This window comes from Molothrus ater, chromosome 21 (assembly GCF_012460135.2).
Source record: "Molothrus ater isolate BHLD 08-10-18 breed brown headed cowbird chromosome 21, BPBGC_Mater_1.1, whole genome shotgun sequence".
NCBI lineage: Eukaryota > Metazoa > Chordata > Aves > Passeriformes > Icteridae > Molothrus > Molothrus ater.
Window position 1 is genome coordinate 6,508,768 of NC_050498.2, and position 12,990 is coordinate 6,521,757.

A 12,990-nucleotide genomic window follows, 5' to 3' on the forward strand; every position below is an offset into this window, starting at 1 on the left:
ATACCCACATCTTACTGGCAAACAAGTATTACAGGCAAGCCTTGCACAAGGGCTGGGGCAGGAACGTTTCCTCCCAGCACTGACACAGCTCTGGCTGGACCCAAATTCCCACTGGTTTTCCAGCACAGTTTTTCCAGCCCTCACCTCAGGGTGACCAAAGGCAGCAGCAGCAGCTTTTGTCCTGAGCCCCAGCACTCAACTCCTCTCTGGTAGGGTCTGACTCAGAGACTTGCCCTGTTTTTCCCACTCTGCCCACAGGCCAGTTTGGTTTCTAACCAAGTTCACCACATTAAAATTGTGACAGTCAAAACAGTGCTGGGGTCCAGTGATCCCAGAAGTCACTAATCCCTCTGTGCCATGACAGAAGCAGTTGACAACCTCGCTGTCTGAGGCAGAAAGCAACACACCACATGGAAGAGAAGGGCCCTGGGAAAGGCAACAGGACATGTTTATCCCTGAGTTAACTCCCCAGCCTGCAAACAATGATGTAACATCTTGGTTTTGTGCCTCTCAGGACATAGCTCCCAGCCCAAGGAGAAAGCTACCCTCCCTGACTCACAAATGACTCTGCTCTTCCTCCAGGCTCCATCTGGACAGGGATCACAGAGCAGCACTGCAGAGCTGAAGTGTGGACACCGAGTCCCAGGCCCTTCCCTTATGGAGCAATCCACTGTGCTGGCTGAAATCACCCCAGAGCTGCTCTGCTGTCCTGTGCACATCCCAGCCCCATCCCTCAGACACTTCCCAAGGCTGCAGGGAGCCCACAGCACCCAGCCAGGGTGGGAGCTGAGCCCTCAGCCCCCCCAGGCCCTGCACACCCACCTGCCCAGCAGCCGCAGCTTGCGGGGGCCGTACTTGTCCATGACAATTCCCAGGGGCAGGGTGATGGCACTGAGCAGGAAGGAGCCAATGGTGAAGGCCAAGTTCAGCATTTCATCCTGGGCGTTGCAGGAAGGCCATTTGTGCTCTGAAGCTGTGCTGTTGTCGAGCTCAGAGATGTTGGTGGTGGTCTCTACACGGGGTGAGAGAGGACAGTGTGTTAGGATGAGATTTAAAATGCTGCAGGGAGGAGGGAAGGGAAAAGCCCTGCTGGGCATATGCCCTCCACAGTGCAGTTTTTATTCTAATCAGTGAGAAATGGAGAAGCAGAGCAGCAGAAGGGTGAGGGAAACCTGATGAGCTCTGCTTTGAACAGGAAAAAGCAGCCATGAGACAGATATCCCATGTAGCAGCAGGGTAAAAACCCAGGGATGGAGATTCATTAATTTATTAAAACAACTATACAGCAAATGGCCTGGCAATTACAGGACACTAAACCCTGCTAAACCCAAAGGGATACAAAAATAAGGTCCTCCTAATCTACAGCTGTCATGTTCTCAGAGATCTTTTCCCTAACAAAACTAACGACAGCCACAGCCAAATCAGTTATTTTGGTTCCAGACACCAGGCTGACAAGGCCTGGCACTGAGCAGCAGCCTGCTCAAATGAAAAGCTTCCTACCCTCACTGCAGGCATCAGGATGAAGAATGGCTCTGCAGCAGCCACCCTGCTTTGACTGTCCTGGCTCTGAAAAATCCTTCCTGGATTTAACTACCCTGTTCCCAGGGGGGCTGGCAGCTCACCTGCCTTCTCTGTTTTTTTAGAGCATCGATGCATCTTTAAGTCCTACCCTGTAATTAGCATTTTCTATTCTTTCAAAATGGGTTTAGGTCACACAGATCAATTATATCCCCAGCTTTCTGTTCTTCTGTTCTTGCCCTTACATGAGGAACTCTGCATGCAAACTCCCACGCTGAACAGAGCCCACGTTGTGTAACCAAGACAGAAACAGGACAGTTCAAAAAAAAAAAAAAAAAAAAAAAAAACAAGAAAGGAAAGAAGTTCCCTTTTACTGCCTCATGTCAGCTATTCTCCTGTTACATGCCTATCCCAAGGCTGCTTACAACTCCTCGAGTGAGCTGTGTGCCTTCAGACTGCCATTAACTCACAGCTCCAGTGCTCTCCAGCTCTCCTCCTCCCAACACTTATCTGGAACCTTTGCTGCTATGACAAAGCACTTGCTCTCATGCTGCTGCTGCAAGCCAGTGATATAAAACACTCTCCTTCTTATTTAATAATTGATCTGACAAAGTTCAGTACTAAAGGAGGAACAGAGGGAAGTCACCGACAGAACCACCAGCACGAAGTGAGGCTGGAGATTCCCAGCGAGCCCAGGTTGGTTTAGTTAATGAGCAGGAATCCCTCATGTGCCAGTGGCTTCCCATTCCCTGCTTGCTGTGGCTGGTGGGGGAGATCCCCACGGCTGCTCTGTGTTAGCTCTGGAGGTGGCACAGCCCCACCTTGCCCCTCCCTCCCTTCTACTCAAACCCCAGATCCTCCACAGTTACTGGTCTCACCCTGGCTCTCCCAGCTGCCCTAAACCACCCTCCCAGCTTTGTGTCCACTGCAAACAAGCCTTGCTCCACCTTCCTGCCTTCAGGTATCAGCAGGAATTCAGGCACTGATATGTGAGGACTTGGAGCTGCCTCTGTCCCCTCCCAGCACTCCAGGGAAGGCTGGGGCATTTCTCCCCATTTACATTGCTCCCATCAGCATCTTCGCTAAGATTGCTTCAAACTGCCTGTGTTCCTTTCCACTGCCATGTGCTCCTGACTGATAACTTAATCTGCCCCTTCTCTTGTGCTGTTAGTCATGGATAGCCAGAGTAAGCAACAAATATCCCCCAAATGTCACATGTGCCACCAGCAGCATCTCCTCTGCATGGAGGGCAGTGCACTGAGGCACTGACCCAAGTCACATCCTTAGAAATCAGTCCTGGACAGACTTTGGGAGCCTGTCTGCAGTTTTCACCCACAGCATCAAGGCTTTTGGGCTCTCCACAAAGATAAATTCATAGGAAACAGATGTGGGTGAGAGGTGAAACTCGGGAAAACAAGGAGGAGGGGGGGAATTGACAAAGTAGTGGCAGTTTCCCTGTGTCAGCACTCTCCAGAGATAGCTCAGCTGATGAGTGGAAGGAGGGTGGAGGAACATGAACAGTGCAGTGACCTTATAACTTCTGCACGTGTTAAAGCCTCAGTAACCCTCCCCACACAGAGATCTCCAAGCAGGAATACTCAGCCTTGAAGGTTGGAGAATACAAATTCCTGTTCATGTTTGGATGTGGTCACTGCTGTGTGTCCCCAAGGAGCTCACACAGCACGCACCATGATGAGTGTGCATGAGGTGAGGACACAGCTCAGAAACAGCAAAGGAATTTGCCCCTCTCTGCACACTGGAAAGCTGGGAATGGGACACCAAACTTCACTCCCTGCCTGTACCAACCACCTTGTTTACAGCTGCTGGGTGCCAGCTCCGAGGAGGGGCCAGGCAACAGCGCTATGTGGAAATACAAATTGTTTGTGAAAATAGAAGCAGCCCCTGAGCAACAAGAGAAGATCCACTGAGGCGTAATGGAAATGATTCCAGCAGCCCTTGGCACCCTGACATCCCCTGATCCTTTGAGCCACCTCCATAAATAGAACATTTTGGAAGGGCTGCAGGTGTGTGCTGCAGGCACAAGGTCCAGCCAAGAGCAGGCTCATCCACGAGCAGGGATTTGGGTGCCAGCAGCTCGTTGGCACAGGACAGCGAGTGGCAGCACAGGACATGCAGCTAGGAGGGGCTTAATGGGCAGAGAACCTGCCTAACTACTCACCTACCTCATGCACCTGGCTACAGCAAACTGCAGCTTCCCCTCAATCACAGCTCAGGTCCCATTCCAGATCGGTGCGTGCCACACTCCCAGGAGAATCTCCTGTGTGCCTGGCTCCATCTGGAAAACTGCTCTGGGCAAGGACTGGCTCTGTGCCCAAGGTGGTGCCCTCCCCAAATCCTCTTGCCAAGTCCGACTGCATGCAGCACTCGAGGTGTCACACCCGGGCAAGGCAGCAGCACGGGGGCTGTGCTCACTCACTGCTGCCTCACTGACAAGCCAGCAGAAGCTACAAGTCTTTACCAGCAATTACAAGAACATTGCTGCCTATTTTTACAGCACTCCCCACACAAGCAGCAGGATTTCTACTGCCCAATTAGTAGTTCAAGTTACTATTTAAAGAATGACAGCTTAGGTAAGGAGAAGGCTGCCTGGGTAATCATTTATGTCAAGATCATCGCTGGGATTTGTTCAGGCTGGAACATTCAAAGCCATCCTTTCTCCAAGCAGCAGGTCAATCATTAACTGCTCTTCACTGACCTCTTCAAATCCCAGGCACACACACACACACCCCACATTACCAGAGGAACGAGTCTGGCTTTTCCAGCAGTGACTGCCATCTCAGATGGCAGAGAGCAGCTTTCCTTTCATCTTATTTCATGGAGCAGACTGAGTCAAACAGGCAAGACACCCCCAGCCACCCTGACAATAGCTCTGTCACAGCCTGCACACTCTCATCTTTCTCCTCTTTTTTTTAATAGAAGAAAAAAAATGGAGGGGAAAAAAAAAGACAGAAATCAAGGGCAAAGAACGGGAGTATTGGTTTAAAAAAATAGCACACTGAAAGACATGTGCAAACAACTGATTCTGCAGTCTGCCCACATAAGAACATGTTTTCTCTTTTTAGGATGGTGTCATACTTCTGGGAACTGGGAGGAGATGTTCTTGCTTTGTACCACTGCAAAAGCAATTTATTCGGGTTTCCCTGCCCTTCCACTTGCACTTGCAGGACCCCCTCTCTGGGTGCCTGAAAGCTTCATATGACCAAGGCACAGTCCCAGTTAACCTCCCCTTCTCTCCCCAGCTGTGGTTTCATTTTGCAGCTGCTCTCAGCCAGCACCTTCCCACGACAGCTGCTGATCAGCACAGTGTGTTTCCTGTACAAACTGACTATTTACCACCTTCACTCTTTTCCTGTTTACAGCCTCACACGTGCAGCCCTTCCACAAATCCTAGCTGTCATATCTGCCCAGATTGTGAGGGACCTTGAGACTGCAAGTTCCCCACCCAGAGCTCAGATAAATATGGGAAAAGAGCTGTAAGGCAGCACCACCTTCCCCCTTTGACCACGTCAGGGCTCGTTAACTCACTGTAAGTGAATTAGCTTATCATCCCTTTGGTACTCTGCAGCCCTGTCTTAGAGGAAAGCCCTCTGTGCCCCTTATCTCTGCTCTTTGTGAGCAGATTATCAAGTTCAGGACATTTCTCTTTCTTCAAGCATGTTTCAGACCTAAGCGTTCAGCTTCCCAATCCCAGAAACATCATAGCAAGGCAAGGCCCTGGACTGATCAAATTCCCTCAGAGCTGATAAGGCCCAGAACGGTGATAAAGACTGTGGAGTCAGCACTTGCACGAATAAAAGATGCTGCTTCAGTTGGTTAAAGGCCAAGTAGTAGTGTAGTAAAATTAAAATGGGAACAAAGTGCTACTAGCAGGCTCCTTGTCAGCGAATTTCAAGCATACCTCAGGAGGTGGCCTAGCGGGTACAACCCCCCACTCCAGCCCTGTTGCACAACAGCTCTAAAAATATTTTGTTATTTCGGATTTTTTCCCCCCCCAGGTGTCCATCTCCACCCTCATGTTACTGAGTTAAGAGTCCATTGGACCCCACATTTGTCCAATGGGTGAGTAAAATCCAACACGAGGAGCCAAGGGCAAGCAAGGGATTCAACAGGGAGACAAGGAGTCCCTCTTGAACTGCAGCACTTTCTGGGCAGCTGCTGTTACCTTCAGAGAAGCGCCTGCAGAAGGGACAAGGTCTAGTTTTGCCTTTCATTGGAAAGCATCACAAAGTACAAGAGCTTATGCTGACAAACTGAAAGCCCTGCCAAGAACCTTTGGCTCATTAGGAAAATTCTATTTTTTTTTTCCTTTGCAATACTTGCATGCCCACAGCAGCATTAGGAACAACAAGTGCCCAAAGGCTACTAGTCATGATTTGTTTGCACCAGCCTTCCAGCCAAGTTGGCTGCAGGATTCAATAGGTTACACTGAAAAAGGCAACCATTGGGTCACCCTAATGGCAGCAAAGGGAAAACTCAGTTTGGGGCTGGTCATTGAGAGCCTCCACACGCTTGGAGCCAGGAGTCTTCCCCACAAAACTCTTACAGAGAGGACAAAACCAGAGAAAGGAAAGTGAGTCAGCACAGATTATTGCCCCCACAGCTCATCACAAGCCATCACCGAGTTCAGAAGTGATGGCCAGATATTTGAGGACAATGAGAACATTTGACTGCACAAATTTCTTCTCAGGGATTAAGCTTTCTTGCCTCGGGGCACAGGTTGGCCACAGGGAGGGAGCAGTTGCCCCCAGGGCAGCAATTTCACAGCAGTCCAAACATTTGCATCTTCCCTGTGGTGTGTGGGCATGGGCCAAAAAAGCCAGAGGTTGCTGAAGAGGAGTGAGGAACTGAGGTGAACCTCAGTGATCTGGGACAAATTGAAAGCTGTCAAGGCAAAGAGCAGGAGGTGGGCCCCCAGTGAAGCTCTTGTCAGCAGAGCACATCTCAGGAAGCAGACAAGCAAATGCCTGCTCGCAGAGACAGTCAGCATTTGCTTATCAGCTCCTGTGTGCTTTATCTGGGTGGCAGAAAGTCTCCACCTGATGGGTTTAATGTGATCACTTGGCTGTGACAAAGTCTCCCTGATGTGGGGAGAACACAGCAGCCTTGAACTGAAGTCCTGCAGGGTCTCCAGGCACTGGGAGTCTCCCTCACACACAGGAGTGCTCCTGGGGACACGAGTGACAGGGACACGCTCGGGAGCACTGCCCTGAGAGCAGAGCACAGGATGGAGATGGAGCTGCCAAACCGCAGCTGATAAAAGGCTCAAACACGTGCATTTTTGCCAGGTGCACCAACCCAGGCCCTGGTACACAAAGCACGGGAGATAAGCAGCTGATGAATGAGCAAAACCATCAGCTGATGAATGAGCAAAATCATCACATCATTCGCAGGTACCTTTGTCTGGACTTTGTTTCCCCACACCTCAGTTTTCCCCCACTGTTCTCAGCCATCACTCAACCGAGGCTCCGTGCACTGATTTCCAACTCTTTTCTCAACTCTCGACCAGCCCCAGATGGGCTGATCCAGTCTCAGCCTCCATCACAGAGCCCAAACTGCCTCTCTTCACTCTGCCCTCCCCTCCTCTGAGCACAGCAAACCCTCAGACACCACAAACCCACACCACCTTTACCTCGGGCTCCTTTTAACCCCACTGACCACCCAAACACTCTGTGGGGTGCACAATTCTCTCCCTGCCCAGGCTGGAGATAGATGTCCACCTCCAGGCTGTTTTCCCAGGATTACCATTCCCACACCACAGATTTATCTCTCCCTTTCCAGGCTGTGTCTGCAGCAGGGACAGTCACTTCTGGCTGGGGCAGAGGGTAAATCTCAAGCCCTCACAGAAACACAGCCTGGTTTGAGCACATCCTGGGTGCTTGAAGGAGAGGAATGACCAGCAGTATTTAATTCTGCAAATTCTCCTCTACAGCAACACTGGATTGCCCTGATATAATTGCCACCCATGCTCCTTGTTTTCTCACTGCTAAGGACAAAATTCCTCTTATAAACCCAGGACAGCCTCCCCAAAAATCACCATCCTCCAGAGCTCTTGCAGAGGAAGAGCTCATGGCCAAGTAGAAAAGGCGATCCAGAAAAGTTCTACCCCATCATTAAAGCTCCTTTTCCCAGCCACCCTACAAAACAACAGCACCTACAGGCACACTGCACCATCACAAGGATGCCACTGCCTTTAGGAAGGAGCACAAATCCCTTTCCTTCTCCCCTGGGATCAGCATGGAGCTCAGCCCTCCTCCAACCACTTCCACACCACCCCGCAGCAGGGAACCACACCAGCAAACCTCAGCAGCACCTTACCCCTACACGAGCCCAAAAAATGCTTACCTAGGCCGTAGCACAGGTAGGAATAAAACCCTTCTGCCTTCAGCATGATGAGCAGGGACCCCCAGCCCAGCAGGACGGCAGAGAAGAGCAGGTTCTCGATGATGGCTGTGAACGCCATCCACCAGCGCCGCCGGTGCGCCGTGGCCAGCGTGGGGGCCATGGCTGCCTGGGGGGGTGGCCTCCTCCTTCAGAGCCTCAAAACCTGCAGGGAGCAACAGCCAGTGAGTCCACACCGCATGAAAAGAAACCCGTGGGTTAAGGGATCTCCTCACGAAGTAGCCAGGCAGAGCTGCCTGCTGGGTGGCAGGCACTCGGGTGCAGAACTGGTTTGTGCAGGTGCCAGCTTGCCAAGGGACCTGCAGGGATGGGGGAGGCACAGGTGCCCTTGAAGAGCCCCTGGGGTGCTCACTCAGTGACACAGGGCTCTGCTCAAGGACTCGGTTCCACTGCCCGAGCACCAGGTATGAAAATGCAGCAAACAGCCCAGAGCCTGCTGCCCCTGCACGGGGCAGGCACTGAGGGAATAAATGCCAGGACAGGACCCTGATGTCCCCACTGCCATCAGGCTGGGATGGGGGACACAGCCCCTTACCCCAGCGGTGGCTTTAGAGACCCACCAGGTCTGCTCTGCCCCATGCAAAAGCACAGACCTGCTCTGCAAGGTGTGTGAGGGGTCTATAAATGCAGTTTGTCACCAATATATCACCAAGGAGCCCTTTTTGCTGCCTGCCAGGCCAACCAGCTGGGAGACACTGCAGCTCAGTGGCATCTCCAGGCTGCCCCAGATGCTGGAGCTGCATTAACTGTGTCCAGCTCCACTTGTGCCAGTCCCTGGAGCCCGCAGGAGCGAGCAAATTGGGGAACACACCTGGCCAAGGGGACAACCCGACCCTGGGGAGCCCCGAGTGTCACAAGGCAGGTGGCCCTTTTGAGCCAAGCTGAGGCTTTTCCCAGCCCAGGCACATCTCAGGCAGCACTGTGGGGAAAGCAGCTGGCCACACAGCCAGCCAGGGCAGCTGCCCTTACTGGGGACACCCCAGCACCGGGTGCTTTGGCAGGACGGGGGTCTGACCCAGCAGCGATGCCTGGGGGCCAGGGCCCCCTCCCAGCCATAGAAGCCGGTTCAGAGCTCCCCCCCTCACCCACAGCGCAGGCTCGCTGCCCCAGCACAGCCCACAACGCATTTCCTCCATCACCTCCTCCTCCTCTTCCTCATCCCTGCACAGCCCCCTCCCCAGCCCAGCCATCATCCTCTCTGCGACAAGAGCCGCAGCCCGCTGTCCCCGCTGCCAGCGGTCCCCCAGTATCCCCCAGCACAGCCCACTCCCCACATCGCCCCCGCAGCATCCCACACCCCCAAGGAGCCCCGCAGCATCCCCTCCCTCCTCGCCATCCAGCCCCCCACCCACGCTCCCCACTCCATCCGCTCTCCCTCCGCCGCCTGCCACTCCTACGCGTGGATGCCCCAATGCCCCCCACCCTCCCCAGTGCCCCCCTCTCTCTCTCCCATGCACACCCCCAGCAATCCCCGGTGCCGTGCCCGCTCACCGCCGGTGCCGCGCCCGCTCCGCTCCGCCGCGGTCCCACCCGGGCTTTTTATCCGGCCTCCGAGGCAAAACAGGCGCGCCCGCTGATTGGCCACAGCCTCAGCCAATGGCCGCGCGCGCCGCTGCCGCTGGGGCACGTGCCGGTTCGCGCCCCCCCCACCGCCCCCTCAGGCCCCCGCCTCCGGACCCCCCCCCCCCCCTCACATCCCCACGGGATCACCCCGGGATCTTAGCTCGGGACCCCCGGGATAGTCCCGATATCCCCCCACGGGATCCCCGATATCTCCTCCCGGGACCTCCCGGTATCTTCTCCTGGGATCCCACAGTACCCCCCGCTCTCTCCCACCGGTATTCCCCGATATCTTCTCCCGATAGCCACCCCATTTCTTCCCCCGGAAACCTCCGATATCTACTCCCCGCTATCCCCCAAGTACCTCTCACACCCAGGTATCCCCTGATATTGTTCTCCTCCGGTACTTGCCGGGAAACCCCCGGTACTCCTGTAGTACGCCTCGATATCCCCCGGGACCCCCTCCCGGTCTGCAGGTACCCCCAGGACCCTCTCACACAAAACCACACACACACAGACCCTCACACACATACACACACACACACACATACACAGACATAGACACACACACACGGACCCTCACACACACAGACACGGACCCTCACACACACGGACCCTCACACACACGGACCCTCACAGACACAGACCCTCACACACACAGATCCTCACACACACACACAGACCCTCACACACAAACCCACACACACACAGACCCTCACAGACACAGACACACACACACAAACCCCCCACACACACACAAACCCACACACACACCCACAGACCCTCACAGAGGCACACACACACCCCCGAGCGGTGGTCGGGTCGCCGCCTTCCAGGGCAAAGCCAGAAGCGACAACCCCGGGCTCGGCGGCGGGAGGTGAGGCGGCTCCCCCGCCCGGCGCGGCGCGGGGACAGCGGGACCGCCCCGCGGGCTTTGCTGCCGCTCTCCGCCGGTCTCCGCCGGCCCCGGGCGGCAGCCGCGGGAGCCGCACCCGGAGCGGCTGCTGTGAGGGAGGACAGCCCCGCCGGGCACGGGGAGCCGTGTCCGGAACGGCACCCGCGGCATTGCTGTGGGTACGGGCACCGGATCGGTCCTGCGAAGTCTGCCTGTGCTGCTCAAGGAGAGAGACCTGAGAAGCTGCTCCACCCCATTAAAAGGGTATTTTGGGAACAGGCATCCAACGCAACCCGGGGCTGACCACCCTCACGGCACAGCTGGGCAGGGACAGAGCCCTTGAGACACCCCAGCCCAGGACACAGCTCATTCAAAGAGTCACAGAAAGGTTTGGGTTGGAAGGAAGCTAAAATATTGTCTCAATCCACCCCCTGGCATGGGCAGGGACACCTTCCACCAGATCAGGTTGGTCCAAGCCCCATCCAACCTGGTCTTGGGCAGTTCCAGGGGTGAGGCAGCCACAGCTTCTATGGGCAACCTGTGCCAGGGCCTCACAGCCAAGAATGTCTTCCCAATATCCCATCTAAGCCTGCCCTCTGTCAGCCATTCCCCCTTGTCCTGTCACTGCATCCCTTGTCCAAAGTCCCTCTCCAGCTCTCTCGGATCCCCTTTAGGCACTAGAAGTGCTATAAAGTTTCCCTGTACTCTTCTCCAGGCTGAACACCCTCAGCTCCCTCAGCCTGTCTATAGCAGAGCTGCTCCAGCCTCTGATCATCATTGTGGCTTCCTCTAGCCTTGCTCCAACACATCCTGTCCTTTTTATGTTGGAATCCTCACACCGGACACAATACTCCAGGTGGCATCTTAGGTGAGCAGAGTAAAGGGGGAAAATCCCCTCACTAAACCTGTTGATCACACTGCTGGGGATACAGCCCAGTTTCATGAAATAAAGTGAAATCATTACAAGCCAGCTTCACATCTGACTTCACCACAACTCTGCCTTCTTTTTTTCTGTTAAATTATTTTTCAGAGCATTCCTCTGAGGTATTTCTAGACCCTCCATAAATCCTTCCCTCAATAGGGAGGTCCTGGCTCAGAGGACGTGGCCATAAATCCCTAGAATCTTTACAGGGGATATTTTCTCGTCCAAAGGAGATGAAAACAGCATTTGTGGAAGGTAAACACCCCAGAGGAAGCAGAGGGCCCCAGACAGACGGACGTGTCCCCACCACTCCATCCCTGTGGTGGGTGGGAATAGGAAACTCCTCGGCCTTGGCTGTGGGAGAGGGATCAAACGTTTCAACAGCTGGAAAGTGGATTTAAGCCAATGCAAACAAACAAACAAAAAGCCCAAAGAAAACAAGACAGCCTGGATTGGTGCCAGGTGCTTAACAGAGGTAGAAGAAGGCTGAGGCAGCACGAGACCCAAGAGACCTCAGCACCCAGACCTGGCTGCTGTGTCCAAGAAACACAAACTGTGACGGGGAGGAGCATGAGGAGGGTTCCAAGGCTGTTTGGGGTCACGGGAACCCTCTGCCTCAGCAAGAGCAGGGAGGGCTCAGTTTTCCTATCCTAGAAGGAGAAAAGCTATCAGGTGATCCGTGGCCAGCTATAAATACCCCAGGGATTGAGTAAACAGCATGGGGAGAAAAAAAATAAAGTGAAGCCGAAGGACAGCACTGACACAGAGACATGTTTTTAGAAACTGGCCAGGAAGGAGTTTAGCTGGGAGGGAGGTGACAGCTCCTGCTCTGGCACAGCCACTGGGCTAAATGATGTGGTGCACCTCACAGGATTGAGCAGTTTGGGAAAGGAGATGACAGGGCTGACAGGATGACAAGGACAGACCACCATGGGACAGACCCCAGGAACAGCTCCAGCCTCCGCTCCTGCCCCAGCAGAGCACACAGACACCTCTCTGCTTACAGACAGCACCTGCACATGGATCCCTTCCCACTGCCTGCCTTCCAAACACTGCAGCAGCTTTGCAAAGTCAGAAATCCAGCATGGGAAGAGATTCCCCTGCCAGCTCTGCCTTGCAGACCTCCCACACCCAGAGCTAACCCCTGGCACAGGCGATCGAAGCATCCCCAGCAAGCAGACACCAGGGCAGCCACGCTGCAGGAGCGTGCATGGGCAGCCACATGCTGGAAATCTGCAGCTCATTTCCCTTTCACCGCCCAGACACGGCCAAGATGCTTCATCTTCAAGCAGGGGAAACATGCTGGCTCCATGGACAAGGAAGATTCTCCCAGCAGCAGCGTTTTCTCAAACCAGGCGCTGGTTTGAGGCTGTCAGGTTGCTGTCAGCTATTTACATGCTGCACCCAGAGTGAACTGGCTCATGTGACGTTCACTTCTGGCACAGCACTGCTCAGCTCACAGGCTCAAAATATCCATCCCATTAGGGAAAAAAAATGGCTGCTTATAAATCAAATGTGGGACTGTCCCTGCTGCTGTCATAAAATGGTGTCAAAACAAAAGCAAGCCCGTGCAGAACAGGCTGCTGCTCCAGTCCTGCCAGGATGAGCAGTTTTATTTGGATGCCAGAATATTTGGTGTTATAATCACAGCAGCAGATGATCCCACTGCAGGAAA

At 54.0% G+C, this 12,990-nt stretch overlaps 1 protein-coding gene across 2 annotated transcripts in view; it reads right to left on the reverse strand.

Moving 5' to 3' along the window:
* The window catches only part of SLC43A2 (solute carrier family 43 member 2), a 31,525-nt gene extending 22,034 nt beyond the window's left edge, over positions 1–9,491 (reverse strand). Inside the window, exons 1-3 of one of the 2 annotated variants that reach the window (XM_036395015.2) lie at positions 9,430–9,491; positions 7,882–8,083; positions 823–1,012 (exon numbers count right to left, since the gene is read on the reverse strand). In XM_036395015.2, coding sequence (XP_036250908.1) covers positions 823–1,012; positions 7,882–8,041 — 350 coding nt within the window. In that variant the 5' untranslated portion in view covers positions 8,042–8,083; positions 9,430–9,491. Of the gene's footprint in view, positions 1–822; positions 1,013–7,881; positions 8,137–9,429 lie in introns of those variants that run through there. The other variant, XM_054517035.1, reaches the window with a different exon arrangement.
* Between the last annotated feature and the right edge of the window lie 3,499 nt (positions 9,492–12,990).